The sequence below is a fragment of the Labeo rohita genome, chromosome 22 (genome assembly GCF_022985175.1).
Source record: "Labeo rohita strain BAU-BD-2019 chromosome 22, IGBB_LRoh.1.0, whole genome shotgun sequence".
NCBI classification, from domain to species: Eukaryota; Metazoa; Chordata; class Actinopteri; order Cypriniformes; family Cyprinidae; genus Labeo; species Labeo rohita.
The window spans coordinates 52380458-52399937 of NC_066890.1; the positions used below are offsets into that span (position 1 = coordinate 52380458).

The 19480-nt window shown below is 37.3% G+C and overlaps 1 protein-coding gene across 1 annotated transcript in view; it reads left to right on the plus strand.

Moving 5' to 3' along the window:
* The window catches only part of asic1b (acid-sensing (proton-gated) ion channel 1b), a 227665-nt gene that overhangs the window by 30419 nt on the left and 177766 nt on the right, over window positions 1–19480 (plus strand). Inside the window, exon 4 of the mRNA XM_051095502.1 lies at window positions 5340–5535. Coding sequence (XP_050951459.1) covers window positions 5340–5535 — 196 coding nt within the window. The remainder of the gene's footprint in view (window positions 1–5339; window positions 5536–19480) is intronic.

The window sequence follows — 19480 nt, forward strand, 5'->3', positions numbered from 1 at the left end:
TTTTTTCTGACTTGTGATGATTAACTGCAGGGGTCTCAAACAGGAAATTCCTCCTGTCGCGTGACGCCCCTCGCCTACAATAAACACAACTGATGTTTTTATAGTATCTTTCATTAGCTGTGAACATGAAACGGTGAAGCTATGATAGGAAGAATATAGCAAGACGAGGTAAACATCTCAATGTGTTTTATAATGTAATGTTTGTTCTTAGTGCGATAAAAGCAAGCAAACCAGTCGATAATAGAGCTAATAGAGTTGTGTTGAATTAAATGGCAGTATTAGTCGTACGCTTCATGATGTTTAATTCAATCTGCCAGCAGCTCTGCATGAGAATATGTTTGTTGTAGAGATTAGCCGGCATAATCGGCATTGGAGATGTGATGATATGTCAACTACCTTGGATTATCATACTCAACATCAGTTTAGCTCTACGGAAATGTCATGTGTTTTTAACCACTTGTACAAATCCAGAGGAAATGTTATTTATTTTTTTAGATGTCGTCTCAGATGTTTCTTCTTAAATTCCTTTGGAGAAATAAAATTAAGCATTAAATAGCTCTGATTGTTTGCTCAAGTATTTGATGAGACTTCAGTTCATGATTGCAGATAGCATCTCTATTTGCTCCTAAAAATAATCAGCATTAATAATTATGTATTTCTTTTAAAACCCAACTATAGGTCTAGTCTATATTAACCAATGATTCATTCAGTCATGAACTAGGATGTTCAGCAACATCCAAACACTTGAGACTCTATATAAAAATATATATATATATATGGTGTGTGCACATATACACGCTGAGGAAGGTCTGTGAGCAGTACAGGCGTACAGTGGGAGCCCGTCAAGTGCTCTCGTCGTGGTCAGTGTGGACTCAGAACTTTCCTGAACTGACAGCGGCACAGACTAAGAGGATAATGGGCTGGGAGTGAGACGGGGACAGCGCTCTCTGTGTGTGCTGTCATGCTTGCGTTTCGCTGTCTCTCTCGAGCCCGTCTGTCCTTCCGTCTCACCACCTCCATTAATCTTTTACTTTGTGCTACAGCAGCGGGAGAAAGCCTGCCTGACAGCTCGAATGTGCGGCGAGAGGTTCGAGGAAAGAGCAACAGAAGGACGCAGACGATCTGACGGAAATGAAACCAGCTCCTTCAAACGGCAAATTCACACCTGTTTGCTCCTAAAAACACCATATGGTGTTTGGTACATGTTTCAGAGACTAATAAACATGTTTTGCTAATTGTATAGCTAATATTACTCATTTATTAGTGAAAATATGATGACTTTATCCAATCTTGTAATACTGCGTGTCGGTTATTCGAAAGAGCAATTTTTAGTACGAGGTTTGTATCCCTTCATATTGCAACCCCATGTCAAACTTCATATCAGTGGATGTTAGCGTGACTCTTAGGTCACGCCGTTTAGGAAGCTTGACAAGCTGTCTTAATTGCGAGGTTAATTACGGAGCGTCATGGCTGAGGTGTAGCAAACAGCCTCGTGTGATCTGGGAGTAACGTAGTGCTCGACTCTGAGTCGTTTCTTCATCATCCTTGAGTTTTAGCAGGGTTTTGAAACAACATGGGTTGCCTCAGAGAGTGATTCGTTAATTTTGTTGTGGCCACAAGTGCCTTTCATCTTGCGGAATTACAATGAAAGTGTATTTTTTTTCTATTAAATAACCCCAAATAATTTAATTTTCAAGTGAAACAAATTAATAAGGTTAAGAAATGTTTGTTTTTTTTCGCTTGATGAGATAATCCGATCTATTTGAGACAGATGCTTAAATTTTTATTCAGTTATGCTCCTCGGTGTGTTTATTTGGTGCAGAGTTGATCAAACTGAATTAAAACCACTGAGTGCGTCGGTTTTTTAACGATTATGGCTCAAACTAGTCATTTGTTAGTGAGCTGAACTATGCAGGCTGCACGTTTTTTGATAGGCTACTTTATAATTACAGACAGGTGTGTTGAATCACGGTTGGATCTGAAGTTTACAGGTGCAGGGTTGTGGTCGATCTATTTTATCACATTAGGTTGAGACTGCAAACTCACACAAAATTCAGGCAAAACATGATAAAAACACTGGAGCTGCCTGTTTAGCTCGAATATTTTAGCCAACAATAATGTAGTTTTGTTTTGTTTTTTTGGTAAGTTTCTTTTTGTACTTACTGTGAAATGGAGCTCGGGACTGTTTTCGTTTCCACTGATCATTATCGCCCGCTCCCCGCGATTTTTGTGTCCACTTCCGCCCGCTTCGCAAACGTTATAATCAGTAGCGTAGCCAGAAAAGAGACTCTTGTGTGTGCCTCAGAAAAACTGGGTGTACCACATTTGTCAAATTGCAACCCAATTAAGTGCACAAAAAATCTGACGCGTATTACTGACATTACAGATAGTTACATATTAAAATGACCAGAGATGCGGTTGTAGCCTGTTTCTTGCGTGAAATCCTCACTGACAGAATTTCATGTGAACCGACAATCAAAACAATTTAATGCCGCAATAGATGCTTGACTTCTCATTTAAGTTTCACTTTATTCGTGACACGCTCCGCAAATTTTAAATTTTAAGTCGTAAGTTTACATAGGTAATATATGTATAGCAGACAAAAAAATAAATAAATGGATAAATAAATTTAAGAGAGACAGAGAGAGAGAGAGAGAATAGCATGTTGCATTTATACTGCCCAGAATAAGCTTTTTCACATAATAGGGGTTTACACACAAATTAAGCAGTTTAAAAGTTCACATACGCTGATGTTTAAACGGTAAAATATGTTGTATTAAGAACCGTAGAGAGAGAGAGAGAGAGAGAGAGAAAAATTCGCAGTTTTTCCACATTCCCCGTCCTGTTTCAGGCATCCCCACAGCTGCTTCTTTTAGATGAATATGCAATGTACGTGCGCATATCAAATTGATTATTAGCCTATGACACTTACTGCATGGCATGAAGGCGCCCGCGCAATCCCTTGCATTTGTTTTCTCTGCAGAAAGAACTTTTTCTGATTTATGGACACTCACAATAACACCAAAAGGTTGTGCTTTTGTAAAACAGAGAGGTTGTGCTTTCTGCGGTTTCTGTGAAATGGAGCGCGTCACAGCAATGAACCAGATACATGCCTCACAAAGAAATCCATAGAACTCTTAAAATGTAGCCTATATTAAACAAACCAATTTAAAAAAAAAATCTCTAATTAAGCAGTGGGAATGAAAAGGTACATTACACTATTAAATACGTTCATGTGGAGATGGCCAGTGCAGCGTCGGCATTCGGCAGCTTCATCTTTTCAGCAGACACTGATTGAGGAGAAAGCACTAGTTTATTAACAAGTAATTAAAATGTTTTCTTCCCCCCCCAACACATTAATAATCATTACTTTCGCCGGTGAAAGCTTTATGGGGGCGCTTGAGCGCAGAATAGGCGTGTGATAGCTATGCGGGTGCTTTCTTGAGGGCGCTGAAGCAGCTGCTAGCCCCTCTTTAGCGCCGCCCATGTTTATTAAAAAAAAAAATATATATATATATATATATATATGCATCAGTTGCTACAATATGCTGATTGTACTTAAGTCGCTTTTGAGTTATATTTTGCTGTTCGCATTAACCTTTGATTTTACGACGCAAGAATTATGTATGTGAAAAGGAAGCATATTTTACAAGATAAGATATTTGTCAATAAGCGCAGGATTTGTTGAGTAGCAAATACTCCGGCATGGTCTGGTCTTGTCAGTCAGCTCTCTTTACATTCAACCCATGACAAGTGAAATTAGGCTTTGCAGCTCATGTTGCCCTTCACCCTGGCTGTACAGAACAGAGCATATAGGCTTTAAGTTCAGGGTAGCATACTATTTCCGGCTAGGGTGATCACCTGGCAATAGGGCTGTTGCGGGACATAGATGTGATTTTGTGAGACACGTGTGAGACTGATACATTTTCTACTGTTATGCTATGTAAATACTGATACAACGTTCTCATATGCGCTGATTTGTGTTTCTGAAGGCGCATATGCAAGCGAGAAAAAGCGTCTTTTTATGACAGTGAAGAAAATCCACCTGCGAGGGAAAAGATTTGTGTTTGCGCATTTTGATGCGCCCCGCATTACAGTAATACGCTCTAGACATTAAAATAATGCCATAGGAAACGCCTCAAACGAACTATTAAAATAAGAAGAAAGACGCGTCTAAAGCTGCATCGATTTTTTTTTTTTTTTTAATTGGTTAAAATGAGTGGAGAATATCGCGTTTTTCCGTGTGAGCTTGACCATTTCTGTCGGTGGTGTTCGATCAATTGATGAGGTCCGCAAATCCTTTGCGCAGAAACTATGCCACAAAAAGAATAAATAAAAAGCTTCTTCAGACAAAAGAACGCATGGACGTTTTCTTAGTATGATCATTAAAAACCAACAGACTGAAGAAAATGCGGGGCATTTTCTCAATTTGCGACGTGCGGAACAAGGGGTGAAAATGCTGCAGTACAACGCAAAGCGGAGCAGGCGATCACCCTATTTCCAGCTGAACTAAATGATCTTTATTTCAATAAAATGTTAAACGACAGTGGGGGCAATAATGCAGCGGTAAACCTAGTATTTATATTGCTTCATTTTTGTAATGCTCCAAATCGCGGAATAGCGGGAATGACGTCCCACTCCCGCCCATAATAAAGGTAAAACCTCTTGCGAGACTTACGATTTATTCTGCTTACGACTTAAGGCAGGGGTGCTCAACCCTGTTCCTGGAGATCTACCTTCTTGCAGAGTTCAGCTCCAACCCTGATGAAACACGCCTGATGAACTAAATTCTGCAGGAAGGTAGATCTCCAGGAACAGGGTTGGGCACCCCTGACTTAAGGTTATCAGTTGATCTGAGTGCTGTAAGTTACTTAAAACAATGCCATTGTATTTCACAAATGTTATCATGATATAAAGCAAGATATTGGCAGTTTTTAATGATTTATGCATACATATTCATTGTCAAGCACGCTAAAGTACTTGGCCAGTAACCTGCGATGACATAAAATTATTTAACACAATTTGCTGCCTAGTTCAGTTAATGTATATTAAAATCTTGTATATGTGTTAAAAGACATATTGCAATAGAGTGAAAACTTGCATGTTAGTTTTGATTCACACCACGTTCTGTCAGTTCTGGAAGTTTTTCAGAAAAAGTTGGTCAGCAGTTTTAGCCTTTTCATTTTTTAGCCTTTATTCATGACTGACTGTTGAGGGCAGTCAGGAAAGTATGGCTGTATGTCCATGTCTATGAACGCTTTTTCGTGAAACTTTCTAAAGTAATTGTCATTCAGTGCACTACACTCAACATGCTTTCCTGATTGAAACTGTCTTATCAGGTATGAGATCCGGGATACACACTTGGTGGAGGAGAGCGTTATGATGACCCTGAAGGATAAGGCGGACTTCTCCAACTTCAAGCCCCGTCCCTTCAACATGCGCGAGTTCTACGATCGAACGGGCCACGACATTAAGGAAATGCTGCTGTCCTGCTACTATAGAGGAGTCGAATGCAGCGCCGAAGACTTCTCAGTGGTGAGCTTGATCGCAATCTTTGTTTCAGGTACAAAAGGACGGCATCCGATTGGTGGAGACTTTAATTGTGCGTATGTGTTGTCTAGGTATAAGACTTTACTGTCAACGTTTCTGAGCAAAGTGGACTTTAGGTCATGTGTTGAGTTCCTACAGTTGTACTGAAGCGAGCATTGCTGCCTAGTGAGATAGTAACAGATTATTTTTACCCATGGGGTCGTATAGATCTGATCCTTTGATAATGCTGTGAAGAGGCCTCACTTAAAAGTCCTTTATTCCCCTGGTGATCGACGGATAAGGATTCTGGAATGGGTTTATTCGTCATCTTGCTGTATCTGATTGATGGCATCTGTAGGAAAAGGTTTTTTTTTTCCCCATATAGGTCCTTTTCTTCTGAAATATTCTCCAAATATGTACATTATCTATATTTTGAGTGGATTTATCAAAATGGCAGTGTGGTGACTTTTGAATGACACTTAGCTTTTGAACGTCCATATAATTAGTTATTTAATTTAGTCAACGTGCATGCATTGAGATTGCTAGTTTAATTTTTAAGATTTAAGACACTGTCATTCTGGTTAACATGACTGACTCTGATAGAAAGGCTTTTTACGGTTGCTGTCTCTATAGAGCAGTTTAAAGAGCTGTGTGAGAGGACTGTATTGATTATTGATAAAAGGCGATTAATTAGTGTTACTCTGACGAGAGATGAACACTGACATTTTTAAGTGCTGCGGCAGATCCAAACGATATTACGATTGATTTAAAACTACTTCCAGTGCAAGTCTGAGTTTGTCTTCGATTTATTTTGTCTCTTAATGTCTGAAATATGCCAACTCCGCTCTTTACGTTCGTTCATAATTTAAAGCTTTGAGAAACATATTTTCATTCCAAGCAGAAATATCATGTTTTAAGCAGTAGAGAGATTTTTGGTTTCTTTGTATTTTGTGTGATGTTTGCTGTGTTTTGTTAATGTTTCTTGATGTTCACATGCTTCACAAACATCCAGTTATTTGACTGCATTTTTGAAGACCAGTAGATGGATATAAAGAACTTTAAAACTTAAAATGATCTTTATGCCCATCCTTTTAAACAACAGAACTGTTTTTCCAATATATTTAATCGTTACAGCAACCTAAACCAGGTTTTGCTGACCTGCACTTGGGGAATCAATTGATGGTTCATCTAATGACCTGCGGGACAGGGCTGTCATGCATATAAAGAGTTTTGAAAGCATATGCTGAAATGTAAGCAAGCATCCATGCTGTTTCCTTCAGTGTCCTGGTGGACCCATAAGCTCCAGCTGCTGTGTGATCCCTGTGGCAGAGCGCATATGTGTACGGCCGGTGTTGTGCTGATTTGAGTGTGTGTTTGTGCTGATGTTGAACAGCTCAGCAGAGAGCAATAACACTGTATGATGAGACACACATGAGCGATGAAGCAACTAAACTACCTTTACATGACACATGTGTGATGCTTGCTGGGTATATCTATCATTCTCTCTGTCGCTTTGTGTGCTGTTTCTTCTATCCTTCTATTTTTTTATTCTGCTGTTTTTTTTTTTTTTTTTTTTTTAATCTGCTGTTTGTTGCAGCTCATTCTACCATCATCTATTCATTCTAGGTCTCATTTTAGCATCAGCTATTCATTATATCTCTTATTCAAGCATCGACTGTTCGTTATAGCTCATTCTAGCATTGGCTGTTCGTTCTATCTCTTTTTCTAGCTATCGCCCATTTGTTGTAGCTCATTCTCACTACTGGCTGTTCGTTCTAACTCATTATAGCTTATTCTAGCATCAGCTGTCGTTCTAGCTCTCATTTTAGCATTGGCTGTTCATTCTAACTCTTATTCTAGCCATCAGTCATTCATTCTAGGTCTTATTCTAGCTATTGCCTGTTCGTTGTAGCTTATTCAAGCATTGGCTGTTCGTTCCAACTCATTCAAGCATTGGCTGTTCATTGTAGCTCATTCTAGCATCGGCTATTCGTTCTAGGTCTCATTGTAGCATCAGCTATTCATTCTATCCCTTTTTCTAGCTCTTGCTTATTTGTTGTAGCTCATTCTAGCTATTGGCTGTTCGTTCTACCTCTCATTCTAGCTATCAGTCATTTGTTTTAGGTCTTGTTCTTGTTATCACCTGTTTGTTGTAGCTTATTCAAGCATCGGCTGTTCGTTATAGCTCATTCTAGCATTGGCTGTTTGCTCTATCTCTTTTTCTAGCTATCACCCATTTGTTGTAGCTCATTCTCACTATTGGCTATTCGTTCTAACTCATAGCTTATTCTAGCATCAGCTGTTTGTTCTAACTCTCATTCTAGCTATCAGTCATTCAGTCTAGGTCTTGTTGTAGCTCATTTTAGCTATTTGGTCATTCATTTTAGCTATCATTCTAGCATTGGCTATTTGTTCTAGCTCATTCTAGCCAATGGCTGTTCGTTCTAACTCATTCTAGCTTATTCTAGCATTGGCATTATTCTAGAGCTCATTCTTGCATCAGCTGTTTTGTTCTAGCTCTTTTTCTAGCTATCACCTATTTGTTGTAGCTCATTCTAGCTACTGGCTGTTCGTTCAAACTCCTTATGGCTTATTCTAGTATCACCTGTTGATTCTAGCTCTCATTCTGTCTATCAGTCATTCATTTTTAGTTCTTAATCTAGCTATTGCCTGTTTGTTGTGGCTTATTCAAGCATCGGCTGTTCGTTCTGGGTCATTTTAGCATCAGTGATGCATTCTAGCTCATTCTAGCATCAGCTATTCATTCTATCCTTTTTTCTAGTTATTGCCTATTCTCCTCATTCTAGCTACTGGCTGTTCGTTCTAACTCATTCTTGCAACGGCTGTTTCATCGGATGTTTGTTCTAGCTCTCATTCTAGCTATCTGTAATTGAAGAGTTCAGATGCAAAACCAGATAAAAGCCATCTTGTGAATGCTCCTGAAACATATTATACGTCCATCAAACACTTTTACTTCAAACTCGCTAAATTCCAGCCTCAGCCCAATCAGAAGTGCCCGTACTTGCATAGAAACCTATACAAAGTAGCCAGAAAGAAATGCTCATTTTGAAGAAATACTTCATTTAGCTGGTTTTGCATCTGAACTTTTCAATTCTTTCTTGGTTTTGTTGTAACTATTGCCTGTTTGTTGTAGCTCATTCTAGCATTGGCTATTTGTTCTAGGTCATTCTAGCATTGGCTGTTCATTCTAGCTCTCATTCTCACTATCAGTCATTCATTCTAGCTCTTGTTCTAGCTATCGCTAGTTTAGTTTAGTACTCATTTTAGCTATCTGTGTGCTAACTGGTGTTGATTCAACATTAACATTTGAAGTTCTACCTATTCCAGTACAATATAGGCACTATTCTAACTACTAAGGCTGCACGACAAATCATGATGATTATATCACAATCAATATTAGGGGAAGCTGTGATATTCATGCGTGCACCTTGTCAGTGAAGAAAGGTTTTGTGATCAGTAGTAAATTGCCATCCAAAGGCAATGTGGTATTTGCATGTACTTTCAGTTGTAGCAGCATTTACTACACTGTCGTAATTCACTGAGAAGCTACGCAAGCAACTTATCGCAGCACGATTTGATAATATCGATGATATCGTCTGCGTGGTTTTGCGCAGCTTGTCAGTGAACTACGGCTCTGTGTAGTAAATGCTGTTTCATCTGAAAGCACGCAGGTAATGGAGATTTACTACTGATTACAAAACTGGCTTTACTGACAAGATGCGCATGGATATCGCATGCGATTTATCGTTCAGCCCTACTAACTTCACTTATTTCCATCTTTGGTATGGCAGTGGGTGGTAATAGACAAGAAATGTAAAGTTTTATAACGTGGTGCTAAAAACATTTAAGCAGTCCTACAGCCTGAACCACTGTAGGGAAACCACCCTTTCAGTTCTGTCATGTTTTTCTTTTTTTTAATACCATTGTCACTTGTTCTAGCATTCTGTCTGAATTTAATTTTGCCTTTCTATCTATTGTTTGTTCTAACACTTATTCATTGGGGCTATTGTTCATTCTGTTGTTCCATCTATCATTCTGTCTGTCATGCTTTCTGTTATTAGTTCATTCTATGTTTGTCTATTCTTCTGTCCGTCCAGTCCTATTTTTGTTTGTTTGTTTTACCTTTCTAGCATTGTGTTGTTTGTTCATTTTATCTGTTCGTGTCTCTTTTCTGTTTATATTAAGCCACTCTGTTGTTATTTAGCTGTTTTCTATCTGTTTCCAAGATTGAGTTTTATTTTGCATCTGTCGAAAACAGTCAAGTCATGCATCTCTTGGTAGTTGTTGTACCTTTGCGGATAAAATGGCCAATGCACTTTAATTACACTCTCATTATAAGAAGCCACACAACACCAGAAGGGCCATTTAGCGCAGGTTCCTTTAGAAAGAGAACACTGCGACCTAAAAACGGACCTGAGTTCAGTCTGAGTTCAAGTGTTTGTTGATGATTCGCATAAATCCATCCGTCTCATCCTGATGCCTCGGTCCATTGCTCCTGTGATAAAGAGTTTGAACTTCCAGAACAGAGAATTCCCTGCAGAATGTCAGCAGAAAGTTTCTTTAAACTAGTTACCATGAAAACAAACTTTACTTAAGGCCCATGTCCCCCGGGGGGCACATTTCATTGACTAGGATATATCCACCCTGTGTGCTTGAATTTAGTATTTCTACTGCACATTCTACATTTATCCTATATTAACAAGCTGTAGAAATTCCTGTAGTTTCTCAATGTCACTTTAGTGATTTCTAATGCAATGCCAATCTCTTGTGGGCATTTTAACCTCATATTGTGGGTTTCTAAAAAAAAAAAAAAAAAAAAGCATTGGTTGTCTTTGGATATTATGGGTGGCTGCATTATTTGTTTTACTATATTTATTGAGAGAGACCACTTTTAATGCATTACAAGTGCAGTCCGGTTTTTAAAATCAAATTAATGACTTAACATTCCAGTTATTTACTCAGAATAATTGCATTTATCAATCTGCTGAGAGAAGCTGCCAAATGAAGACTTAACATTATTATGGCTGACCAGAAATGTTAAATGACATTACCAAATGTCACATTTTAGGTATGAATTGAAGGCATGATTAATTGCATTCCCCTCTTTTTTAAAACAATGAATTGCACTAACATGGAAAATTGACAGCACTGTGCATTATATTAGCGTTGTGTAAAAAATAAGTTGTGCTTTTTAATTGTCACATTATATCATAAGTTAGCTTCACAATATCACAATGGCCTCTGAATGGCATATTAGTGGTGTATGGGGAGAAAAAATAACTAGAACATTTGCACTGCGAGTCTAGGCTGGAAATTAGCATTTCTGTTTTTAATTTCCTCCCACCGTGAGTGAAGTGTGTGCGAGGGTCTCAAATGTGCTGCTGTCTGCTAGTACCCTCCTTTTCTCGAATCGTTTTTTGGAAAGGCGGATGTGTGAATGAGTGAGTGGGTGTATCGGCTCACAGCATTATGGCTTTAAACCAGAAATTTCACTACTGCTCGTATATACTCCAATATGATTTTTTGATATTCAGCCCAATATGATCGCTTCATGTGGGTGTTGCTGTAAAGGTGACATGTTGTGCTGGTCCCTTTAGAGAATTACAACCTGGTGTTCACAAATTCAGCATTTATTAGAAGCTCATGTGATTTTACTTAAAGAAATAGTTCACTCAAATTAAAATTCTGTTCTTAATTACTCATCCTCATGTTGTTGGTACAGGTAGTAAGACCTTCATTCTGTCTCATACTACCTTTCTGGGCCATTAAATGTTTCAGTTGCATTGCTATCATCTGTGTCAGCAATGTGTCAAAGCAATGTGATTTTTGTGATCATGGCCCAGAATTCCTAGGCAATACCTGATAGCACACGTACATCTCAGAGACGTCCATTTGATGTCTGCATTTACATCAGCAAGACATCTGCAAGACGTAGTTTGCTCATCTGCAATACGTCTATTGGGCGTTTCCTATCAGATGTCAAATAGATGTCCACTAGATGTCTTAAGATGTTTATGATTTAGAATGTATATAAAACTGACATCTTGCAGATGTCTGCCAGACGTTTGTACGCAGGAGATGTTTTTCAGATCAAGAGATCTTCAGCAGACATCTTGCAGATGTATGTGTGCTATCTGGGTAGGCAATACCTTGATAGCACATGTACATCTTGGAGATGTCTATTTGACGTCTGCATTTACATCTCCAAAACATCTACAAGATGTAGTTTGCTCATCTGCAATACATCTATTGGACGTTTCCTATCAGATGTCAAATAGACGTCCATTAGATGTCTTAAGATGTTTATGATTTAGAATGTATGTAAAACTGACATCTTGCAGATGTCTGCCAGACGTTTGTACACAGCAGATGCTTTCCAGATCAAGAGATCTTTAACAGACATCTTGCAGATGTATGTGTGCTATCTGGGTAGCATCGTTGTGGGGTCTTTTTGATATGCAAAGCCACTATTTTCTTTAGAATTCATAAAAATCTATTTCTTAATGTTTCGATTCATTTAGATAGAGACTGTTTTTAGACTCATCCCGAGCCTCTGCTTCCTCTCGCCTCTTCAGATGTTGGATTCTGACTGATGTATGCGGGTCTTATGAATACAAGATGTGTTCGATGGACAATTCAACAGGGCTCAGCACTTCATGCATATGTGTGTGCGTTCCCGTTCAATCAAACCAACCCGTCTTTCTTTAGACCTTTGATTTTTCTCTTGTCTCTCCCTCTCTCTAAGCACTTTGATGTGAATGGACTCGATTGTTCCGTTACCGTTACCACAAAAAATATAAAGCCGCTCTGACCGTATTAGCTCTTCTTTTGTGATTCGAAGTTTAAGGAAGATTTTATTTATTTATTTATTTATTTATTTTCCCCTCTCAGAGTGCGATTACTCTCCCTCACAAACAGGAACGCAGGAGGGGAAATTGGAAGCCCTTTGTGAGTTTAAGGCAAAGCCGATTACTTTCACTTCCCAATAAACAGCATTTGAGACCGGCCTCAATTTACATTTTTACGCGCGACTGAGTGAAAAGATTCCCTGCTTTGCATAGTCGCCTATTCCATCGCATTTTCAGAGCCACGCTCAAATACAATGTATTTTCATAATCATCCGGCAGATTTTTTGGACTTCCTTATCCACACAATCCTGTAAGGTTTTTTTCCCTTCGTAAAAAAGATTCACACAAGTTATTCTTGTTTTAACTGCAACTTTCAGTCTGTTTGTCTGCTTTGGGAAGCTTAAAAAGGAAATAAAAACTGGCATAATGTGCAGTGTATATACCTGTTATTTATTTTATTTTGTTGAGTAGCATGTTGAAGTGTAAATATTCAGTGATAAACATTTTATAGTAGTATGCTACAGTGTCACATCATGACCTCACTGCATTCAATTCTGTTAAATAATAAATATTTATTTTGCATAATCTAATCTAATTTGTATGGAATCCCATTTTTTGCCACTGAAAAAAAAATAAAATGTTATTGTAAGAATTGTGAGATATAAACTCACAGTTGTTTTAAGTCAACATTGCAAGATATAACCTGGAAATTCAGAGAAACAAAGTCAGAATTGTGAGACATAAACTCAGAACTGCAAGTTAAAGTCAAAATTCATTTTTTTCTCCGATTGTGGTATAAACTGACAATTGAAAGAAATAGCCAAAATTTCAAAATATTTTTTGAGAATAAGTCTGAATTGTGAAATGCAAACTTGCATCTTCCTCAAAATTGTGAGAGATAAACTCACTATTGCAAGATATAAAGTCCAATTTTGAGGGGGAAAAAAGACCGATATGTTCTCAGAATTGTGAGTTTTCAGAATTGCAAGATCTCACAATTGACATAAACTCAATTCTGAGAACTGGAGTAAGAATTGCGTGATATGAACTTGCAGTTGCGAGTTGTAAAGTCAGAATTAGCAGACAAACTCAATTCTGAGAACAAACTTGCAATTTCTTTTTTCTTAGAATTGATAGTTTATATCTCGCAATTCTGAATTAATTTATTGCTATTGTCAGTTTATATTACATCATTCTAAGAAAGTGTCATTTGCGAGGAAAATCTTGCAAGTTCTGACTTTTTCTCACAATTCTGAAGAAAACTCACAATTGCGAGTTAAGACCAATTTTGAGGGGAAAAAGGGCTGAAGTTCTCAGGATTGTTTATAATGAGTTTATATAGTTCAGAATTCTGACTTAACTTTAAGTTGCGTGTTATAAAGTCAGAATTGAGATATAAATCACAATTCTGAGAAAAAAAGATTGCAACCTTATTTTTTTTGGAAATAGTAAGAATTGCAAGATACAAACTCTTATTTGTGAGAAATAAAGTCAGAATGGCAAGTTTTCTCGCAACTCTGACTTTTTCTCAAAATTGCGTGATATATAAACTGACAATTCCAACAAAAATTGCAAGATACAAACGCATTTGCAAGGAAAAAAGTCAGAATTGCAAGGACTTAACTCGCAGTTGCGTGTTATAAAGTCAGAATTGTGAGAAATAAATTCACAATTCTGAGAAAAATAGGATTGTGACTTTATTTTTCTTTATATAAAATGCAAATTGGACTTTTATAATTTGCTGTTGTGAGTTTATATCTCAAAATTTTGTGAAAAACAGTCAGAATTGTGAGTTTGTATCACGCAATTCTGAGAAAAAAGTAAGAATTGTGAGAAGTTGCAATTAGCGTTGTCACTAATGATTATTTTGGAAATCAAGTAATCTGTTGATTTATTCTGATGATTAATCGAGTAGTGGGATGGATATAATACATCTTGTAGTAATAAAAATAGACCTAAGTGGACAATAACAAAATCAATGAGGCAATAATTACTTCAAATAACGTATCAAAAGCAAGTAATCATATGGTTTTAATGAATAAAACTGTTAAAATGTATAATATATTACATTAAGCACTGTAACAGAGGGCACCAACGGCCTGGCTGTTTGTACACTTACTGCACGATCTAATCAGTGTTTAATATTAACTAAATGGCACTTAAATCAAATGTCCACTTAATCTTTAATATTTAGCCATTTCTTTGACAAATGCTGTAGCCATTACTATAATTCCTTGAATATGTGGACATTAAAATGTGTAAACCCAGAGTGAGGGTTTGAACTTTTATTTTGAATACGTGATGAATGGTTAGCATATTGCAAAAGATAATGATGTATTTTCCTTTATTTGCGTAGGTTTATACATTATTTACTTTACAAATCTAATGAAACGACGCACGTTGTGTTCCCAGATTAATGTTATAATAAAACCAAATTTGCATCAATATGCAGAGATGGAGTGTGAGACGCTCCACACATGTAAATAAGTTTGTGTGGAGCAGCATTTACTGTGAACAGAGCCTCTCTGAGATCCACACTGTAACCTACACGCATGTAAATAAAGAGCATATATTAAACCTGTCTCGCATATATTTATTTTACTGAATGGTAGCATTTGTGAATTCTTAAAGGAGAAGTCCACTTCCAGAACAACAATTTAGAAATAATTTACTCAACCCCTTGTCCAAGATGTTCATGTCTTTCTGTCTTCAGTCGTAAAGAAATGATGGTTTTTGAGGAAAACATTTCAGGATTTTTCTTCATATAATGGACTTAGTAGTTTAAATGGAAGAAGGGCATTATGCAGTGAAAAAAAAAAAAAAAAAAAAAAGTATACTTTTTAAGCACATAAGCTTGTGTAGTTCAGGCTCTGGGATGCATGTTTTTGAATGATTCGTTCATTTTGAATGGATCTTTAATGTGACTCGGGAAGAACGAGCCGTTTCGGGGAGTGATTTGTTCAGTCCCGGATGCGCAACATCCTTTTAGCTTCTGTACTGGAATTAGTTCACCTGTTTCGAGTCTTTGGGTTTTTCGAGTCGTTTGTTCATCTTATGGGGCTGTCACGTGATGAACAAACGTCTCAAACCCGAAAACTTATAAGAGGTCAGATAAGAGGTGAGGTGAGCTAATTATAGAGTAAACACCCAGGTAAACAATTAATTAATCTTTTCTGTTTCTTCTAGCATTATAGTTTTGTCTTGTTTGTAGTGTGATCAACATTTGTGTAAGCAGTAGATGTGTTAGGGAAGTAACAAAGATTTGTTCATTTTGCTGAACGATCCTCAAAGGTCAGAGTCGGTAAAATGATCCGAACTTCCCATCACTACTACGAATCGTGTCTAAGTTCATCGTCTGTGTACTCCGGATCAAAAAGGTAGAGTATGGCATCTTATTTTCTCCTACAACTTTACAATCGTCCGACATCGTTGTAGCTTTTGGTTTGTAAACAGCGTTTGATTCAATAGTACGTAGTGTCGTGAACGCGCACCCCAGAGCCTGTGCTACAAGAGCTTTTATGCTTAAAAAGTATACAAATTTTTATTTTTCGAAAAAAATGACAGATCGTTTCGCTAGATAAGACCCTTCTTCCTCGACTGGGATCGTTTAGAGCATTTTGAGGCTGCATTTAAAACTACATTTTGGAAGTTCAAAATCGGGGCACAATTGAAGTCCATTATATGAAAAGAAATCCTGAATTTTTTTCCTCAAAAACCAATTTCATTTACATCTTGGATGACAAGGGGGTGAGTAAATTATTTGTAAATTGTTGTTCTGGAAGTGGACCTCTCCTTTAATAGCATAATGCGTTATTATGATTTTTAATGGGTTTAATATGTGGAATGTGCCACTTTCGGTATTTTACCAATTACTCAAAACGGCAATCAATTTTTTTTTTTTTTTTTTTTTTTTTGAATACTTGAACAGAATCGAGGAATTGTTGCACCTCTTGTCGCAATTAAGTTTGTGAATGTTTTTGCAACTTTTGATGTAAAAATGATTAAAAAACATGTTGAGCACATTGCTTTGTGGGCATGTTTTCCCCAAATGATCCGACTATAATTTCACAGAATCGTACAGCGTCTCTCTTTCTCTCATTTGTATGCGGCGGTTGATGGGAGGTGATATTTTATCTTCACTATGTCAGAGGGAAATGGTAACGCTGGCGTCTCAGCCAAGAGGTCAGATGGTGATCGTGCATGTTGTGCTGACATGACCCCTGCTGCTCATCAAGCCCAAAACCTGCTGCTCACACACACACATTCCTTTTTACTGTTCACACACGTTTGAACTACAGATTTGAGCAGGTGAGGATTGATATCAATGGCCAGCCTGCCTGTAATCCGTGTCTTTATGATAACGATCTCCTACGGCAAAACAGATTTAATCAGAATGAAATTATATGCAGTTACAATTAATGAATATATATTGGCAAACGGCTCAGATGTATTAGACTCGCTGAAGCTCGTACCACTCAATACGTTTGAACGGTACAACAGAGGCCTGTAATTAAGATCCATTTCTGTAGTGAATAATTTGTGTTCATTTGTACCCTACGTTCAGCTTGAAGTGAAACCTAATTAATCCAACAGGAAGACATCAGATCTGTTTCAAAACCTAGTGAGCAGTGGCATTTTAGTATTTAGATACTGTTGAATCTGATTGGTGTGGGAAATTTAATTCATTCTCAAATGTTCCGTTTTTCAAAAGCTTCTATTTTTAAACATCTGTGACTGTTTATCCATCCGATTGGTTAAGCCCTCCCCTCACAGTCTGCAGCCCCACCCACTCGTATTTACCACCTGAGATTGTTATTATCGAGCCAGCCAATCCATTCCTCAATGTCTGTCTCCACAGGACTCCAAGAACACTGATAATGGGCATGAATCAATGAAATCTATTGGCTAGACACCTGCTGCCACATAGGCTTCAGATGGCTGTGTCTGGCTGTCTAACAACTTTGTACCCAGAATGCTCCAGAAACATTTGCATGCTTTAGCCCTGTGTTGGTAAGCGCATTAGCTGAAGTTCACAAGCTCTTGAAGTTCTTGCGTGGCGTTCTGTGTCTTTAAACCCCTCCGGTGTCTTCATTTTCATTCAGGGCTCATCTGAGACCTCGCCGTTATGATTCCCACAACCTCCTTTCAGGCCAGATCAATCAATTCTCCATTACTGTAGTGATCAATTAGATTCCGGCTGGTGAATTATAAATGCAGGGCTAATGAGGAACAGGGTCGTTAGGGGACGAGAGGGTCTAGTGTTTTACATATGGGTCCTTGGTGAGGTCCAACTCGAGAGTGACCGCTGTGACAGTATGCCAAGAATCAAAGAGCAAAGATTATTGTTCAGACGTTGCTCGTTCTCATCTCGGTTATTTTGATTTAGTATCAAATGTTAAAGAAGTCCACTTCCAGAACAATTTACAAATTTACTCACGCCCTTGTCATCCACGATGTTCATGTCTGTCTTTCTTCAGTCATAAAGAAATTGTTTTTTGAGGAAAACATTTTAGCATTTTTCTCCATATAATGGACTGATATGGTGCCTCGATTTTGAACTTCCAAAATGCAGTTTAGATGCGGCTTGAAACGACCCCAAATGCGGTTGTAAATAATCCCAGCTGAGAAAGAAGGGTCTTAGCTAGTAACGATTGTTTTTTTTTCAATAAAAATAATACAATTTTTAATACCAAACGCTCGTCTTGTCTTACTCTGCCTGGACTGTTTTTGTTCCGGTTCATGACAGTTAGGGTATGTCAAAAAACTCCCATCTCATGTTCTTCCTCAATTTTGAAATCATTCTATATCACTGTTTTACCTTTTTTGTTAAGGGTGTTTGATCATCTTTGCGTGTTCACTCTGCAAAGACTGGGTCGAAACTTCTGCGGTGTTTTTCGACATACCTTAACGGACAAGACGAGCGTTTGTATTAATTTAAAAAAATAAAAAATAAAAAAAATTAAAATAACGAATCGTTTCACTAGATAAGACCCTTCTTCCTTGGCTGGGATCATTTGGAAATGCATTTGGTATCGTTTGAAGCTGCATTTAAACTGCATTTTGGAAGTTCAAAATCAGGGCACCATATCAGTCCATTATGGAGAAAAATGCAGAAATGTTTTCCTCAAAAAACATAATTTCTTTATGACTGAAGAAAGAAAGACAAACATATTGGATGTCAAGGGGGTGAGTACATTATATGTGAATCTTTGTTTTGGAAGTGGACTTCTCCTTTGAAGTATTTTTGAAAAGTTATGTTTAAATTAATATGAAAAGCAGTTTAGATTAAAAAAAAATATTTGAGTTCAAATTGAGATCTTCAAGTTTTGAGGGTAAATCTGAGTAGTGTTGGGGTAATGCATTTCAAGTAATGCGAGTTACGTAATATTATTACTTTTTCTGAGTAAAGTACCGTATTACTTTTTAATTGACAAAAACATATCTGAGTTACTTTTTTCAAATAAGTAACGCCAGTTGCTTTCCCCCCCCATTTATTGATTAAAAGCTCTCCTGTCCCCATGTTGAGAGAAATCGTAAGATGTTAGTTCTAGAATAAATGTGAACATGCATTAATTCATCTCACTCACAAAAAACAGATTCAGTATTCCTCAAAATGAATAAAAACTGTGAAATTCAACTCAGAATATGACGCAAACCTGCAATAATTAAATATGTTAAATAATACAAATATCCTTTATGCATTTAATCCCATTTAATTAACTGATGTCTTTGCTGCTGACCTTCGATGATCCAATTCATCCATACTAATAAGCAAAAATGACTCAAGGTAATCTAACATTTGTTTTCCTTTTTATGCTGAAGAGTTGATATTTTCTTATTCTGCGGTCTACTGTACAGACCTGAATTTACTTTTCTTAAAGCCTGAGGCTTTTGGTGTGAAAAGGATTTTACATTTGCCAAAAATATAACTTTTATATTAAAAACAAACAAGCAAACCCTGCCCAGATTTAAAAAGTAACGCAAAAGTAAAGTAATGCATTACTTTCCATAAAAAGTAACTAAGTAATGTAATTAGTTATTTTTTAGGGAGTAACTCAATATTGTATTGCATTACTTTTAAA